The sequence below is a fragment of the Barbus barbus genome, assembly GCF_936440315.1.
Source record: "Barbus barbus genome assembly, chromosome: 34".
NCBI lineage: Eukaryota > Metazoa > Chordata > Actinopteri > Cypriniformes > Cyprinidae > Barbus > Barbus barbus.
Window position 1 is genome coordinate 13,994,194 of NC_136762.1, and position 15,135 is coordinate 14,009,328.

At 37.2% G+C, this 15,135-nt stretch overlaps 1 protein-coding gene across 2 annotated transcripts in view; it reads right to left on the bottom strand.

The window, feature by feature from the left end:
• The window catches only part of LOC306853984 (glutamate receptor ionotropic, kainate 4-like), a gene marked incomplete at its 5' end in the record, with an annotated part of 197,932 nt that overhangs the window by 13,805 nt on the left and 168,992 nt on the right, over positions 1-15,135 (bottom strand). For both annotated transcript variants that reach the window (XM_079391731.1, XM_079391732.1), the window contains one exon: positions 7,894-8,007. In XM_079391731.1, coding sequence (XP_079247857.1) covers positions 7,894-8,007 — 114 coding nt within the window. The remainder of the gene's footprint in view (positions 1-7,893; positions 8,008-15,135) is intronic.

The following is a 15,135-nucleotide window of genomic DNA, read 5'->3' on the forward strand; positions in this document are numbered from 1 at the left end:
CTGCAGAGATGTCATTGCATGTGTAGTCTTACCATGTTTATCTGTTTTTACTGATTACAGCTTCAGTGTTTCTTGTTCAGCACACTTATATTCAGGGAGTTATTTATGGGAAGAGTTATTTACTTTTACGTTTTTGTCAGTTTATTAAAACAATTAATTATGCCTTGTGGCGTTAATGTGATTGATCTCGAGTTTGAATTTTTGAACTTTTCCAAATGTAGGGCATTCACTTCCTGAATAATAAATAAAACCACTGCTAGTTTTCTCATTAGTGGCGTGTTTCACTTATCGGTGATGTTTCATACTTAAGCTTTAATGATAATTAAATTTCAGTATTATTACTTTTGTTTAACATACGGGTTTGATTTATAAATAATTTAGCTATTTTTGGATTTTGAAAGAATGTAAACAAAACAATATTTAAGAAAAAAACTCTGAACTTTAAGATGAAATTAATTAGTTTGAGGTTAGTAATTATTTTTATACTTTTATTCAGCAAAGATGCATTGTATTCATTAAACATGACAGTAAAGACTAACACACATTTCTATTTTACATAAATTCTGTTCTTTTTAAATTTAGATTCATTAAAGAATATTGTGTCATTAAAGCCAATACCACATGCGGAGCAAAATTTAAGAAAATATCTAAGAAACAATGACACACAACAGTATGGAAGCTCATTTCCACCTCAAAATAAAAAATAAAACGGGCTACTGTGAGATAAAGTTGAAAACAAGTCGCATTGTGAGATACAAAGTCACAATAAGAGAAATAAAATTGCAACTATGAGATATCAAATTAAATTGTGGGATATATAAAGCCAAATTGTGAGATATAAAGTCATTCTGTCAGATGTAAAGTTGCAACTGTGAGATATAAAATTTAATTGTGGGATATAAAGTCACATTATGAAATATGAAGTTACAATTACAAGAACTAAAATTGTAAACTGTGAGACAAAAAGTCAAAAGTTATATTATAAGATCGTAATTCTGACAAAAAAACAAACAAAAAAAATATTTTATATTTTTAATTCTAGACGGAAACGGGCTACCATAAGATGGTGATTACACATGCATTTAATAAAAATACATAAAAGGGTTATGCATGGGGTCTTTCTCTTCGCTCTCACACACTTGAGCATGTTTGTTGTTTCACCCAGAGATCACTGGTCATAAACCCTTTACTAGTCTCCTCTGTGATTTGCAGTTCAGACTGATCTGTAGTGAAGCTTCTGCTACAGAGCAGTGATATACTGTCAGCACATGTTTACCAGCCACTGTCAGATCGACTTGGGCTGAAAAGATTTGAAAACTTAATGTTCCATTGAATTCCACTGTAACATTCACAATATTTCTTCTCCTGTCACTAAAAACGTCCAGATTTAAAAATTATCCTTCTGTAGGCTAATTTTAAGCGGAACTACGTGACTGTGACGGATCGTAAACACACATAGAGGTGAGATGCATTATTTCAACTCTGAAGTACATCATGAAACCAAGCGCGCTGCTGTGAGACAAACGCTCAGTCACGAGTAAAGAGGGCTCAGTGCTGCAGAGGCACAGAGTTCCCTTTTGTAGCCGCTCACACCTTGAAAGTGTGTGGCCAGTGGGAACATGGTCTTGTCACGGCTGGAGTGCTTCAGAGGAAAAAAGTGCCCTGACTTCATGTTCTGAGGGCAGCTGCTCTTTTTCTTTCTCTGTATACTCCACACAGTCTCATAATGCACACAAGCTCAGTTGCTGCTCTTTTGTGGCTGTGCATGATTTTTCCAATGCTCCCTGTACGATCTAATTAACTTGTTGCACTAATTAGTTATTTCATCCTCAGCCACACCTAGTCTCTCTTCTTCCTCCCTGCGTGTGCCGCACAAGACGAAGGGAGACTAATTTTCATGCAATCTTGTGTTTATTCACACACTGTCCAGACTAAACTCATATATACATACAAAAACAAAATGGCACGTCCCATACGTTCACGTTTACCAGTGCGCCCAATGACATGCTGCGATGGAGATACCACTGTACTCGCAAACATGTAATTAAAACAGGGCCGAAGGCCACATTTTATTCCATTTGCCATTGTTATTGATCAAGTGAAGGATTTCATTTAAAGTTTGAAATAAGCTATGGGGGTCCTTGTAGAAATCAAAGCCTGCTGGATCAATAGTAAGTGGATTAAATCTAAACAAGTGCACGCACAAGAATCCAAATATCCAGAGCACCATGGCTGTAGGGTATAGATGAGTGAGAGGAGATTATTCTGAGCAGGAGCAACCGAACTGAAGGCCGACCCCCATCTTTAGCACACTCAACAAAGTTTAGTCGGCTCAAGTCTTATATATCAAAATATCAATATCAAAATAAATAAAACAAATGTATATTTATACACATTTTCACTACTGATTATTTATAAATTATTAATAGAAAAACTATATATAGAAAATACACAAACAAACTGAAATTAAAAATAAAAAGTAATTAAAATATAAAATATTCAATTAAAAATTATATATATTTTATCTAATGTCTAAAATAACTAAAATTAATTTATATTTGTAAAAATTCTGATTATTAATTAATAATTGAAAAACTACACACACACACACACACACACACACAGTCATATATAGTTTTTTATATATATGGTGTTAAATTATTGATATTTCAGTTCTGACAAATGGTTAATTATCGAATGTGATGAGCACCAATGCAAAACTGGTTTAATATTACATCTGGCAAATCAATGTGAAACATCAGCAACGCCAGCAAAAGCTAACTAATATTCATGAGCTCAGCCTTAACCTAAAGCTACTCCAGCTTTATTCTGGGACAGAGAAGAGCAGAAAGGGCCATGGAGAGACAGACAGGGAGAGAGAGAGAGAGAACTCAAGGCTTTCCAACCTGAGAACAGCTCTACACTGTACAACAGCCTTTTATCCTCTTTACCAGTGTGAACTCATTTAACACTCGTCTTATGTCTTCTGTCACTGTTCTCTCTGTCTGCCAGTCTCCGAGTCGCTCACTGTGTCTGCCTCTATGCCTTTCTCAATCAACTTTCACTTCTTTTTTCACTTTCTTAGCCACCTCTCTAGGGTAGTCACAGCCTTGCATTTAAAGGTGAAGTGTGTAATTTTAGCAATGTTTTGAAAGCTCCACAGTGTTTGCAGTTTTCATCAATCTATAAATGAATTAATTATTGCTGGAAACGAAAGCATTTTAACACTGAAAATAATTCACAATTCACTAAGATCTGAGCTCACTAGGGGCACAATGTAATTTACCCCAACCCCCTTTGTTGGTTCTGGAACAATTTTCATATTTAGCATTTATTGCCTATAGCCAGTATTATTGAAATTGTTCATGGAAAAAAATCTTGGTACATAGGTTTAAACCGCAGTGTCTAAAAAACACCTTGTTACATCTGAAAACATAATTAAGTGCTAAAAAGTGCTTGTTATGAAGCACTTTTTGTCAGGGTTCTGTCACTTCGGTCTAGTTTATTCATGGTTTTGTGACGGAGCCCTGACACTCCCTTCTTGTCTTGTTTTCTGGTGAGCGTGCGCTTCGAGTGTGCTCGAGCTGCACGCTCTCTCGTCTGCGTGCTCTGTTTCATGTTGGGGCGTAGTGTTCGGATCCCGGCACTCCTGTCTTGTTCAGACTCAGTTCTGGTTTCATGTCGGGGTTTGGACACTCACGCTCCAGGTTTGTTCTTGCTGTAGGAGTGTGCGGTCTCGAGTTCGCTCGGGCTGTGTGCTGTCGCTTGTTTTGTCTTGTTCTGTGTGGCACGCAGCTTGTGTTTTTTTCACTGGCTGCGTGCTTTCATGTTTGTCATGTTTTGTGAACATGCAGCTTATGAGTCTCCTCATTAGTTGCGTGTTCGTGTCCTGTTTTGCACATGGCTACTCATTTTGTTTTGCTGGCCATGTGCTTGTGTTTTTGTTTTGTGTGAGCACATGGCTTGTCTTGTTAGGTTCTATGTGCCATGTGCTCTCATGTCAATTGTCTTGACCCCACCCACCTTGTTTCCTGATTATTGGTTAATTTGCCCCACCTGTGTTTTCTCGTTACCCTCCTCATTTGCTCCCTTTATAATCTCCTTGTGTTTGCAGTCCTGTGCCGGTTCGTCGTCGATATTACCCTGTTTGAAGTCCTGTCTTGCCAGTCTGCCGAGGATCCGGGGGGCCAGGGTGGAGCCGAGGGCTCTGGCGACCGAGGCGGAGGCGGAGACCCGGAGATCCGCGGCGGAGCCGGAGCGACTGAGGACCCACGTGGAGCTGAAGGGAGGAAGGAGTCCAACGGAGCCGGTGGGACGGAGCGACGAGGCGCAGCCAGAGGAGAGGAGTCCTGAGGCGATGGCGGGTCGACGCCCGACCAAGGCGGAGCCGGAGGGACGAGGGAGACCGGTGGAGCTGGTGGATCGAGGGGTGACAGTGGAGGCGAGGGAGCTAGGAGCCGAGGTGGAGCCACTGGGCCTACGGGCCGAGGCGGAGTCCGGGCCTTGGAGGTTGGAGGAGGAGGTGAGGGATACTCCAGCCCCGGCAACATTGGAGGATGGCAGACCCATGGGGCTCGCAGGGCTGAGGGCGAGCGGGGAGGCTGCCAGATGACAGCGGTGGACGAGGCAGGAGAGTGTGGGAGGGTCGGCATTTTCGAGGCGCGGGCACAGGAGGGCATTTTCGAGGAGCGGGCACTGGAGGATCGGACGCCCCCTCTCTGTCCAGCAGTCCCAGATTTATCTTCAGCTCACCCTCAGCCGCGGTGCAGGGGGCGGAGCTCCACTCCGCACTCACACCGTCCACAGTTTGCTCCCCCATGATGGGCACTGACGCCGGCTCTCGCACCTGGTCTGACGGGTTGGGCTCAACTTCCGGGGCGATCATCCGCTCAGTCGCTCAGCTTCGCGCTAGCTCGCAGATCGCGGCGGGAAATGGCTCTCCGTCATCGGTGGGCTCGGGCTGGTGCTCCGCACCGTGGGGAGATTGTGGGCTGGGCTCTGGGTCTGGAGTGGATCTGGCAAGATCATCCTCAGGGGAGACTGTGAGGGGCGAACCGTTTTTCGCCAGAGTCCACTCCACGAATGTGGCGAAATCCTCTCGAGGACCATCTTCGAACGACAGCGCTCTGCACGCGGTGTTTAGGCTTGCATTATAGAATGAGCAGAGCGCGTCGTCCGGGTAGCTGGTGGCATTAGCTATTAGGAGGAACAGTCTGGTATGGTCCTCGAGAGATCGGTCCCTCTGCTCCAGCAGGAGGAGGAGGAATTCGGGCCGGATGAAGGGATCCATGGGAACACAACGGAAACAAAACACTGGGTAAAATAAGGAAACAAAACAGAGGGAACACACGGAGGTAACTGTTTTTGGTCGGTTCTTCTGTCACACTTTACCCGGGAGCAAGGAACGAGGGAGCGAGGAGTATTTCAAACACGATCTTTAATAGTCCACACACGTAGGAGACACAGGAACACAGGGAAAGACGTTCAAGATCCGACAAACACTAACTGAAAGGACTGGGGCTTATAAACACTGGGTAATAGGGGAAGACGATGAGACACAGCTGGAGCAAATAAAAACAATCAGACTGGGGAGAAACTGGGTCACAGGGAACACATGAGGAGCAAAAACATAACAAAACAGTCCAGGATCCTGACACTGTCGTCTGGCGTTATTTATTTCTTTAAATGACAAGTGATTTTTGTGACTTCCTGCACTTGCTATATTTTATACTTCAGTGCGATAAAGTACAAAATTTGTTATAATATTTATTTTATAATAAATCTGAAGATGTGAAAAAACTAGGCAGTTGAAACAGCAGCTGCAGCCAATGATTGATCCTATACTGCCATCTCCTGGCTATAATGGTAATTTCATTTTCTTCTTAAAAAGTCTTTATTTTTCACCGAGACATGTTTTTGGCACATTTCTTCATGTCGTCTTCGTGAATTAAAAGTGAACCTTTAATAATGTGAATTTTACTGCACAGAGTTGAGAAATAATAAAGGCTTTAAAATTTTATAAGATTTTAAAAATGTGTTCATGGCTGAGAAGGTAAGATATTGATTATGGAGAATACCATTACAATGTCGTTTAAGAGATTAGCTTATTCTCCTTACTAACATTTAAATGTACAGTTACGTGTCTGGGTACTTTCCTGGGATTACAAGACTCTGCGTATAAAATTATATGTTATTTAATAACATGAAACTGTATGTTAATGCCGCTGTCATTATTTACGGTGTTGCAATGATTTTTTTTTTTCTCAGATTCTGATAAGAATGAGGCAGGAGAGGTTTCTGTGAGAGTCTCTACATATATAGCACATATAAAATGAGCTTTACCGGAAGATTATGAGCTGGCTTACCTTTATCCGGAAGTTCTAAAAAGCGCTCCGTGCATATGGTCAATTGCGCGTTGGACAAGGATTCATTAGAACAACAAACGTGCATAAAAAGTGTTAAAAATCTACAAACATGCCAGATATGCGAGACCAACGGACAGGTAGAGAAAGGGGTTTGAGTGATAAATAATGAATGTCTAACCTGATGAAAAAAATGTATTTAATGTTATCTGCGTTATATTTAATATACAAAAATTTTATAAAGATAAGTTTGGTCATTAACTTTTGAATACATCATTATGCAAACATATGAGGAGAGTATGAGGAAAGACCCACCACTGGGAGATCAACGTGCCTCTTCATTTCTCTCCAGTACGGTAGGAAATAAAATGGAACAAAATGTGGATTATGTTAAATGTAACAATATGACTGACAGAGCAGTTTAAACAGTGACAGATTGCACGTAACTACGCAACAGAACACAGCGTCTGTTAAAGACACAGTTATGACGAAGCCTATGTCCCAAAGCTTTCCTAATATTCTGCTACATACTCAAAAGTATGTACTTTCCTTCATAAAGAGAGTATAAGTAGTATAGTATAAGTAGACGAACTGGGACGCAGCATGTGTCTTGAATGTTGTGTGTATTTCTAGTTTACTACAACAAATAAAAAAAGAAGAACAGCAGTAAAAGAACAAGAATTTTTATAATCAGCTTTCAATTCAATACTGCACAATTTGTCAAAAAAGTCCAATACTCCCTATACGATCAGAGCAGCCTAAACATTTTGTGAACTTTTTCTCTCAATCAATGGGGTGACTTTTCTAACTCAATATCTATAGCGGTTATGGCCTACTTGAGTTGGGTGAAAAGCATGCATTTGCATGCCGTAGTTCAAAAATCTGCAACAGAAGTGCTCTTTCTTTCTCAGTTAACAGCACACCTGGTGTTATTGATTCCCCCAACCGTTTTCAACCAATGAAGACGCGCTCAGGAGCATCTATTAACAGCATGAACAGAGCAGGGGGGCTGACGATGTGTTTGTGTAAGCTAGTGAGTGTGTGTGTGTGTTTGTGTAAGTGCCCTACCGGGATACCACATTAATGTTTGCACACGCTGCACCGAGCGGCTTCATCCGGCATTTAGCCAACAGAGAGATCAGCATGTCACCTTGGGTTTGGGGAGGGGCTTTGATTAATGGCGCACAGGCCTTTAAAAATAAGAGCTATTGGATTTTCAGTGTTGCTGTGTGCAAGAGCTTGGGGTGTTATTGGTGTGAATTAGATACAAGTCACAATAAGGAGAATCTGAAATTGGGAAGGAAAGCACTACATTTATCAGCTTTTCACACCACAGCGCACCATCTGCTACGGCAAGGTTGACGCTCAGAGCTCTCTGCCCCAAAGTGTTTCTCTATTTATTTCCCACACACTCTCTCTCTGGCCATTAGAGGCTGCCGATTGTTGAGGATTGTTGATCTTTAATGCTACGAGGTCGGGAATAGTTCGGGAGTCTCGGGCTGCAGTGGATGGAGGAGATGGAGGAACTTACTATGTGCACTCGGTACATGATGCTGATCCCCAGAGTCATGAAGGGTTTGGAGAAATCAATGACCTTCTCCCTCTCAGCCGTGATGGTCAGGGCAGCCACAGCCAAGTCAGCCTTCTGAAACATATGCAAAATAACAGCAGCCATTAATGCGGGTCTGGATAAAGTGGTGCAAAAAATGAAGCTCAAACCGGGTAAGGTGGTATACGCGGTTTCTTGCTGGTTCAAGAAAGGGGGTATCTGGCCCTTCAGATATTTAAGATATTTAAACTTCATTATCAAGAGTGTTGTTATTGTTAACTAAAAGTAAAACAAATAAAAATAGCTTGTCAATAAAAAAAGCTTAAAATAAAGTATTAAAAATGTATCTTAAAAAGTTGAAGTTGAAGTATAAAAATGACTAAAAATACGGCAATTTTTTTTAACAAAATGACAAAAACACATAAAATGACTAAAACTAAAAGGAAATCTGAAAATATTAAACCAACTGATAAATATATATTATAAATGTATATTAATAATAATATATTTATTATATTATAATGTTATATAAAAACTGATATATACATATTAGTGCTGTCAAACGATTAATCGTGATTAATCACATCCAAAAAAAAGTTTTTTTTTACATAATATATGTATGTGTACTGTGTATATTTATTATGCATATATAAATACACACACATACAGTATATATTATGAAAATATTTACATGTATATAAATTTATACATTCATATTCTTATATTATATACAAATACATTTAATATATAAACATAATACAGTTTTCTTAAATATTTACATGTATGTGTTTGTATTTATATATACATAATAAATATACACAGTACACACACATTATAAACTTTTATTATGGATGTGATTAATCGCGATTAATCGTTTGACAGCACTAATATACTGTATATACAAAATAAATACAATACGATAAAATTAAAAATATATAATATATAAATACTATAATAGTATATAAATTATACAAAAACAACACTGATCAAATGGAATTATAAAATATATAGTTATATAAATGATTACTATTAAATATATATATTAGATGAAAAACTAAAACTGAAATAAAAATTACATCTAAAATAAAAAAGTGAAAAATCTAAAAGTAAAAAAAAAATAATAATGATGCAAGCACATAACAAAAACACTAAAACTTAAACTAAAACATAAATGCAAGCTGAAACTTAAATCCAAAAAACATCAAAACGCTAATTCAAAATATCAATAAATAATACTGTAAATTACACATAACACTGATTATCAAATACAATTATTAAATACATTTATGTATCATTATGAAGTAGGTTATTGTCTCTTGTCTCACCAAAAGCACAAAGCTCCCTCAAAATCATGACACCCCTGTAGCCCATCTTAGTTAAGCTGATTAGAGCATTTAAACCACCTCAAACCAGCAACAAACCAGCTTAACCACCTTAAGCTACCATGACCTGTGTTTTTACACCTGGAAACAACTGCTTTCAGTCCAAATACCTGTGTTTGGTGAATTCTGAAGGGCAAAGCAGCGTTGTTGTGTGTGTGTTTGTGTGTGTGTGTGTGTGTGTCTCTGATGGAACATGAACACAGAAACTGTCATGACAAATCACTTGACACAGCATCCAGTGCTGCCGGGCACAATGCTGTGGCCGGATCCCACTAATCAAACAACACCGAAAAGTGCATCTGCAAGGGATTTTACGGTCCCGCGGGACATACTCTTACCCTCCACTGCTCTTTGTCCTCTCCAGGAGGAATGATGGGATATTGGAAGTCGCGCTGTAAATGAGAGAGACTCTCCGGACAGCAGATACCGGTTACAATGTGATGTTTTAGCCTCAAGCCTGAACCCTTGAAAGCGACAGGAGAGGCTTGTTAATGCCGAGAGCCGAATTAGGAATGTTAGACACGTGTTTCAAGATCCAAAAAGTATCATTGAGGTACTATTATAGTATATTTTGAATAAGTTATAGGTTTATTTTTTAGATTTTGTTTTCATTTTTAAACTGCTTTGTCAAGCCAACATAAAGTTTGTCTTAACAAACCTTTTCTAGTTTTTGTGGAAATTTGGGATTATTATTATTATTTTTTTTTTTAAATATATATAGTTTTAATTCTTTTTTATCTTGATTTTAGTTATTGTAAGCCAAAATAATATACTTTAAAAATATTTTAACATTTTATTAAAATTGATTTGCAATGCTTGATTTTAAGTCCCTATTCTCGCTACACTGTAAAAAAATCTTTGAGAAAACTTAAAAGTTTAAGGCAGCAAGCTTTTTGGAGATTTTGAGTATTCTCAATGTATGATTTTTTTTTTTATTTTCTGAACTTTTTGTTGTAGAAAATGAATATAAGAAGTTGAGAAAACTAAAAAATGTCCTGAAGCTGGTTGCCTTGGCTGAAACTTAAGTTTTATCACTTTTGATTTTTTACAGTGTATTAACTAGTTGCTTATTAGCATGCATATTACTATGCATATTACATGAATATTTATTAGTATTTATAAACCACATTTTATTCTGCATGACCATATTTTAGATCCCTTAATCTGATCCCATATCTAAACTTAAAAACTACCTTACTAACTATTAATAAGCAGCAAATTCGGATTTTATTGAGGGAAAAGTCATAGTTAATACTGAATAGAGTTGAAGTCAAAAGTTTACATACACTTTGCAGAATCTGCAAAATGTTAATTACTTTACCAAAATAAGAGGGAATTGTTTTTAAGAAATCTTAAAAAAATGCATGTTATTTTTTTATTAATACTGACCTGAATAAGATATTTCACATAAAAGATGTTTACATATAGTCCACAAGAGAAAATAATAGTTGAATTTATAAAAATGTCCCCATTCAAAATTTTTACATCCCCTTGATTCTTAATACTGTGTTGTTACCTGAATGATCCACAGCTGTGTTTTTTTGTTTGTTTAGTAATAATTGTTCATGAGTCCCTTGTTTGTCCTGAACAGTTAAACTGCCTGCTGTTCTTCAGAAAAATCCTTCAGGTCCCACAAATTCTTTGGTTTTCCAGCATTTTTGTGTATTTGAACCCTTTACAACAATGAATGTATGATTTTGAGATCCATCTTTTCACACTGAGGACAACTGAGGGACTCATACACGACTATTAAAGAAGACGCTCACTGATGCTCCAGAAGGAAAAACCATGCATTAAGAGCCGGGGCGTGAAAACTTTTGAACAGAATGGAGTTGGAGAATGGAGAGTACAATTTTCATATTTTTACTAAATATCATATTTTTTCATTTAGTACTGCCCTTCAAAAGCTACAGAAGATATTTACATGTCTCCCAAGAGACTTAAATAAAATTTACCCTGATCTTCAAATTCAGAAAGTCATGGTTTTTCCTTCTGGAGCATCAGTGAGCATTTGAACCTTCTCTAATAGTTGTGCATGAATCCCTCAGTTATCCTCAGTGTGAAAACACGGATATCAAAATTATACAGTCATTGTTAGAAAGGGTTCAAATACACAAATACGCTGGAAAACCAAAGACTTTGTGGGACCTGAAGAATTTGTATGGAGCACAGCGGGACAGTTTAACTGTTCAGGACTAAAAACACGGTATTAAGAATCAAGGGGATGTAAACTTTTGAACGGGGTCATTTTTATAAATTCAACTATTATTTTCTCTTGTGGACTATATGTAAACATCTTTTATGTGAAATATCGGTAACACTTTAGAATAGGGAACACTTGTTCAATATTAACTACGACTTTTCCCTCAACAAATTCCTAATTTGTTGCTTATTAATAGTTAGTAAGGTAGTTATTAAGTTTAGGTATTGGGTAGGATTAGGGATGTAGAATAAGGTCATGTAGAATAAGCCATTAATATGTGCTTAATTACTACTAATAAATGGCTAATATTCTAGTAATATGCATGCTAATAAGCAACTAGTTAAGAGACCCTAAAATAAAGTGTTACAGAAATATCTCATTCAGGTCAGTATTAAAGAAAAAACACACATTTTGTATGATCCCTCTTATTTTGGTACAATAATTAACATTTTGCAGATTCTGCAAGATGTAGCCCATGTAAAATTTTGACTTCAACTGTACGTGTTCCCTATTCTAAAGTGTTACCATCTATTTTATTTAAAGAAACCATTTTTTTTATGGTTTTAGTTAACGATAATAACACTGCAGCCGTCTGCTCACCTGATTATAAAGTTAGTTATGTCATTATCTCGCCATGTACAGTACTTCATCGTAGCAAAAGCGACTGTGGTGCGGTAAGACGAACTCTTGAACGTTCCCTGAAGATTCCTTCCCAAATAACAGCTTGCAGATGCGCTAATCTTCAAGTGCTCTCCACAGTTCAGCTGTGGCTCACAGCTCTTCTCCAACTCATGCACACTTCACTTCACACAACAAAACATCACGCTGACACACAAACAAGGAAATTACGCGGTCCCCGCTGAACAGAAATCCCTCAAACAGATGTCGTCCGTAACAGAAACAAGGACAATAACTGCCGCTCAAATATTTGACATCTCGTTACGTATTAATATTGATGGCTGGACTGCACAGAGAGAGAAATTATGAGACGGAGACTCTAAATAATAAATAATGCAGTATGATATTCTTCCTGCGCTCCATCCTCCCCCTCAGCTTTGACTCAATCAAAAAGTGATGTCCCCCAAAAATGAGAGAAGAATGCAATATCAACTCTATCACTACTGAATAATACATTGACGTAAGTTCCCAGTGTGGCATTTCATATTCCCTCTGAGGCTTATTCTTCATCTGACGCCATAGAAAACCCCGACAGCTCGGCTGCTTCGCTACCTTTGTGTACTATTGTGCTGCCTTTAGTTTTACAAGAGGTTCCAGAACATTATAAAGATTATAAAGGATTAGGAGTCCATATTCCAGGGCAAAAATGAACCACTTTTGTGCAGATTCTCATTTTCCAATAAATTATAATACTATTAGCAGAAATGGTTTTGTGAGGTATTGTATTTGTTGCTTCATTTATGAATGCATAACTATCAAATACATTAATTAAATATAAATTTTAACTTTTATTTGACCATTACATCAGTATCTTAAGGTTAATTTTTCTTGCTTTAGATTGCATTTAGTATGTTTAACAGATAAACAAGCCTACAAAATGTTTATTATATATAATGAAAACAAACCATTGTAGAATTTTGTGCATTCAGAGTTAATATTATATTGTATTATATATTTTTCTTTTTAAAAAATTCTTTAAAAAAATCTTTAAATCCTATAATGATATTATATAATAACAACATAACTGAAAAATGTTTTATCCGTATCCACAGATGTACTTGTTTTAAATAATGGCTGTAGTTATACATACATTAAGGTGTACATACATTTATTAAGGTGTATGTTCAGTTTTAATACAGTTAGGGATATTTATATATATTTTATAAATTTATTATTATATATATAAATCCAGTCTCTTCTATAGTCCTTGTTTATTTTAAACCTTTTATAAATTGAATATTTTAATTGATCATAAATTATTTTTGCATTATTTTAAATGTCCAACTGTAAATATAATTTAATAATTCCAAATGCAAACAAAAAAACCCACTATGAATGGTTTATAATGGTTTACACTATATAATCCTTTTCAATAGATGTTTTCTTGTAGTTTTCCGCAAAAATAAAATCTTTATGGTTTAACCTTTGCAAACACAGAAAAAAATGAGTATTGTAATTAAACTATTATTGTGTAAATAATAATGTCAATAATAATAATAATTTCAATTAGATGTGTTTTCCTTGCCTTTTACATTTTTTTTAAATTATGCACATACAGTTTTATGGCCAGTAAAAAATATAGCCGTTAAATTTTCTCAAGTCACCAGCCATTAGCAGGTGCGGCAAAATGTTAGCTTGTACTTCATTAAATTTTCTGTTACATTCAATCGCAACTGCAAAAATATTTGTAGTCTTTGTTCATATACAAATCTAGACCCATGTTTTTATGTAATAAATAACAGGATAAAGGTCCCTCATGGGATCCTAGTGGCATAGAGAGGCTGTCAGGACGAGGTAGCGCTCCTCGCCTCCTTCAGTTGCCCCTCATCACCCTCGACTGTCTACAGACACTATAGCGCGTGGGATGCAATTAGACTCATTGGCCACTCTCAAGGTCAGCTGTATAGAGCATACTTTGAGGGAACAAATTGAAACAATAATAAGATTAGGCACTTCTTTCTTTATTTCACTAATGGCTTTGCCCTCCATTAGCTTGAGGAATTAAGACGGATAACTTCTCAAAGCCTCTCCATTTTTGTATGCGAGAACGTAGGCTTTAGAGAAACGTTCTGGTTTATGACTCTTTCCCCTGGAAATATATGAATATCGCTGTGGCCTTTTTGTTCATTTCTGAAAATTTACTTTGCTCCCTGCGGTGCCTGCCAAAAAAACGTACAAATAAATCAGCAGCAAGCCGTAATGCTGCGACTGTTTTTAAATAAATAACATTTCAGTCGAAAAGGGCAAGCGCTAGTAGCTAAACAGTATTTGCGGCATGCAAGATTTCCATCTCATCAACGGGATGTTAGTGGCTGTCAGAATGGGACTAATACTCTTCACGCTTCACCGAGTCTTTTTAAACACATCTGTGTGTCTGGTATGGGATCAGATGGGCTAATTGAAATTCATTAGGACGAGGGACCTGTAACTGGGTTGGAGGCATAAACATGAATATTATTGGTTAATCTGCATCACCTGTGTGGAAGCAAGTAAAACAACTTTTAGTCTGGCTTTAAGGCTTCCTTCCTTTAATGAATTATTGAAATGAGCATTTGAGAATGAATAATTCTAGGCTGAAACAAGAGGAAACAGACTGTTTCATGCTATGTATTCAGAACAGCAGAAGAGGTGTGCTTTGAATGGTATTCATACTACATGACTGTTCTAGATGCCAGTATAACCAGGGGTTAAATTGGGATTTTGGAGGAGGGGAACCATAAAATCTGCCAGTGATTCTGTTTCCTCAGGTAAGATACAACAAGCTACTAGACAAACAAACTGCCAATAATGTTTTATCCCCTTTTCTCAACAAAGCCATTCCGCTGACTGAAATAACTTCTTATGAGTAGGCTACTGCATACAATGCCTGTAAATCGCTTTATGCTTGGTTTTTCTTATTTATGAAAATATAAAGTACACTACAATTCAAAAGTTTGTCAATAATATTCTTTTTTTAAGAAA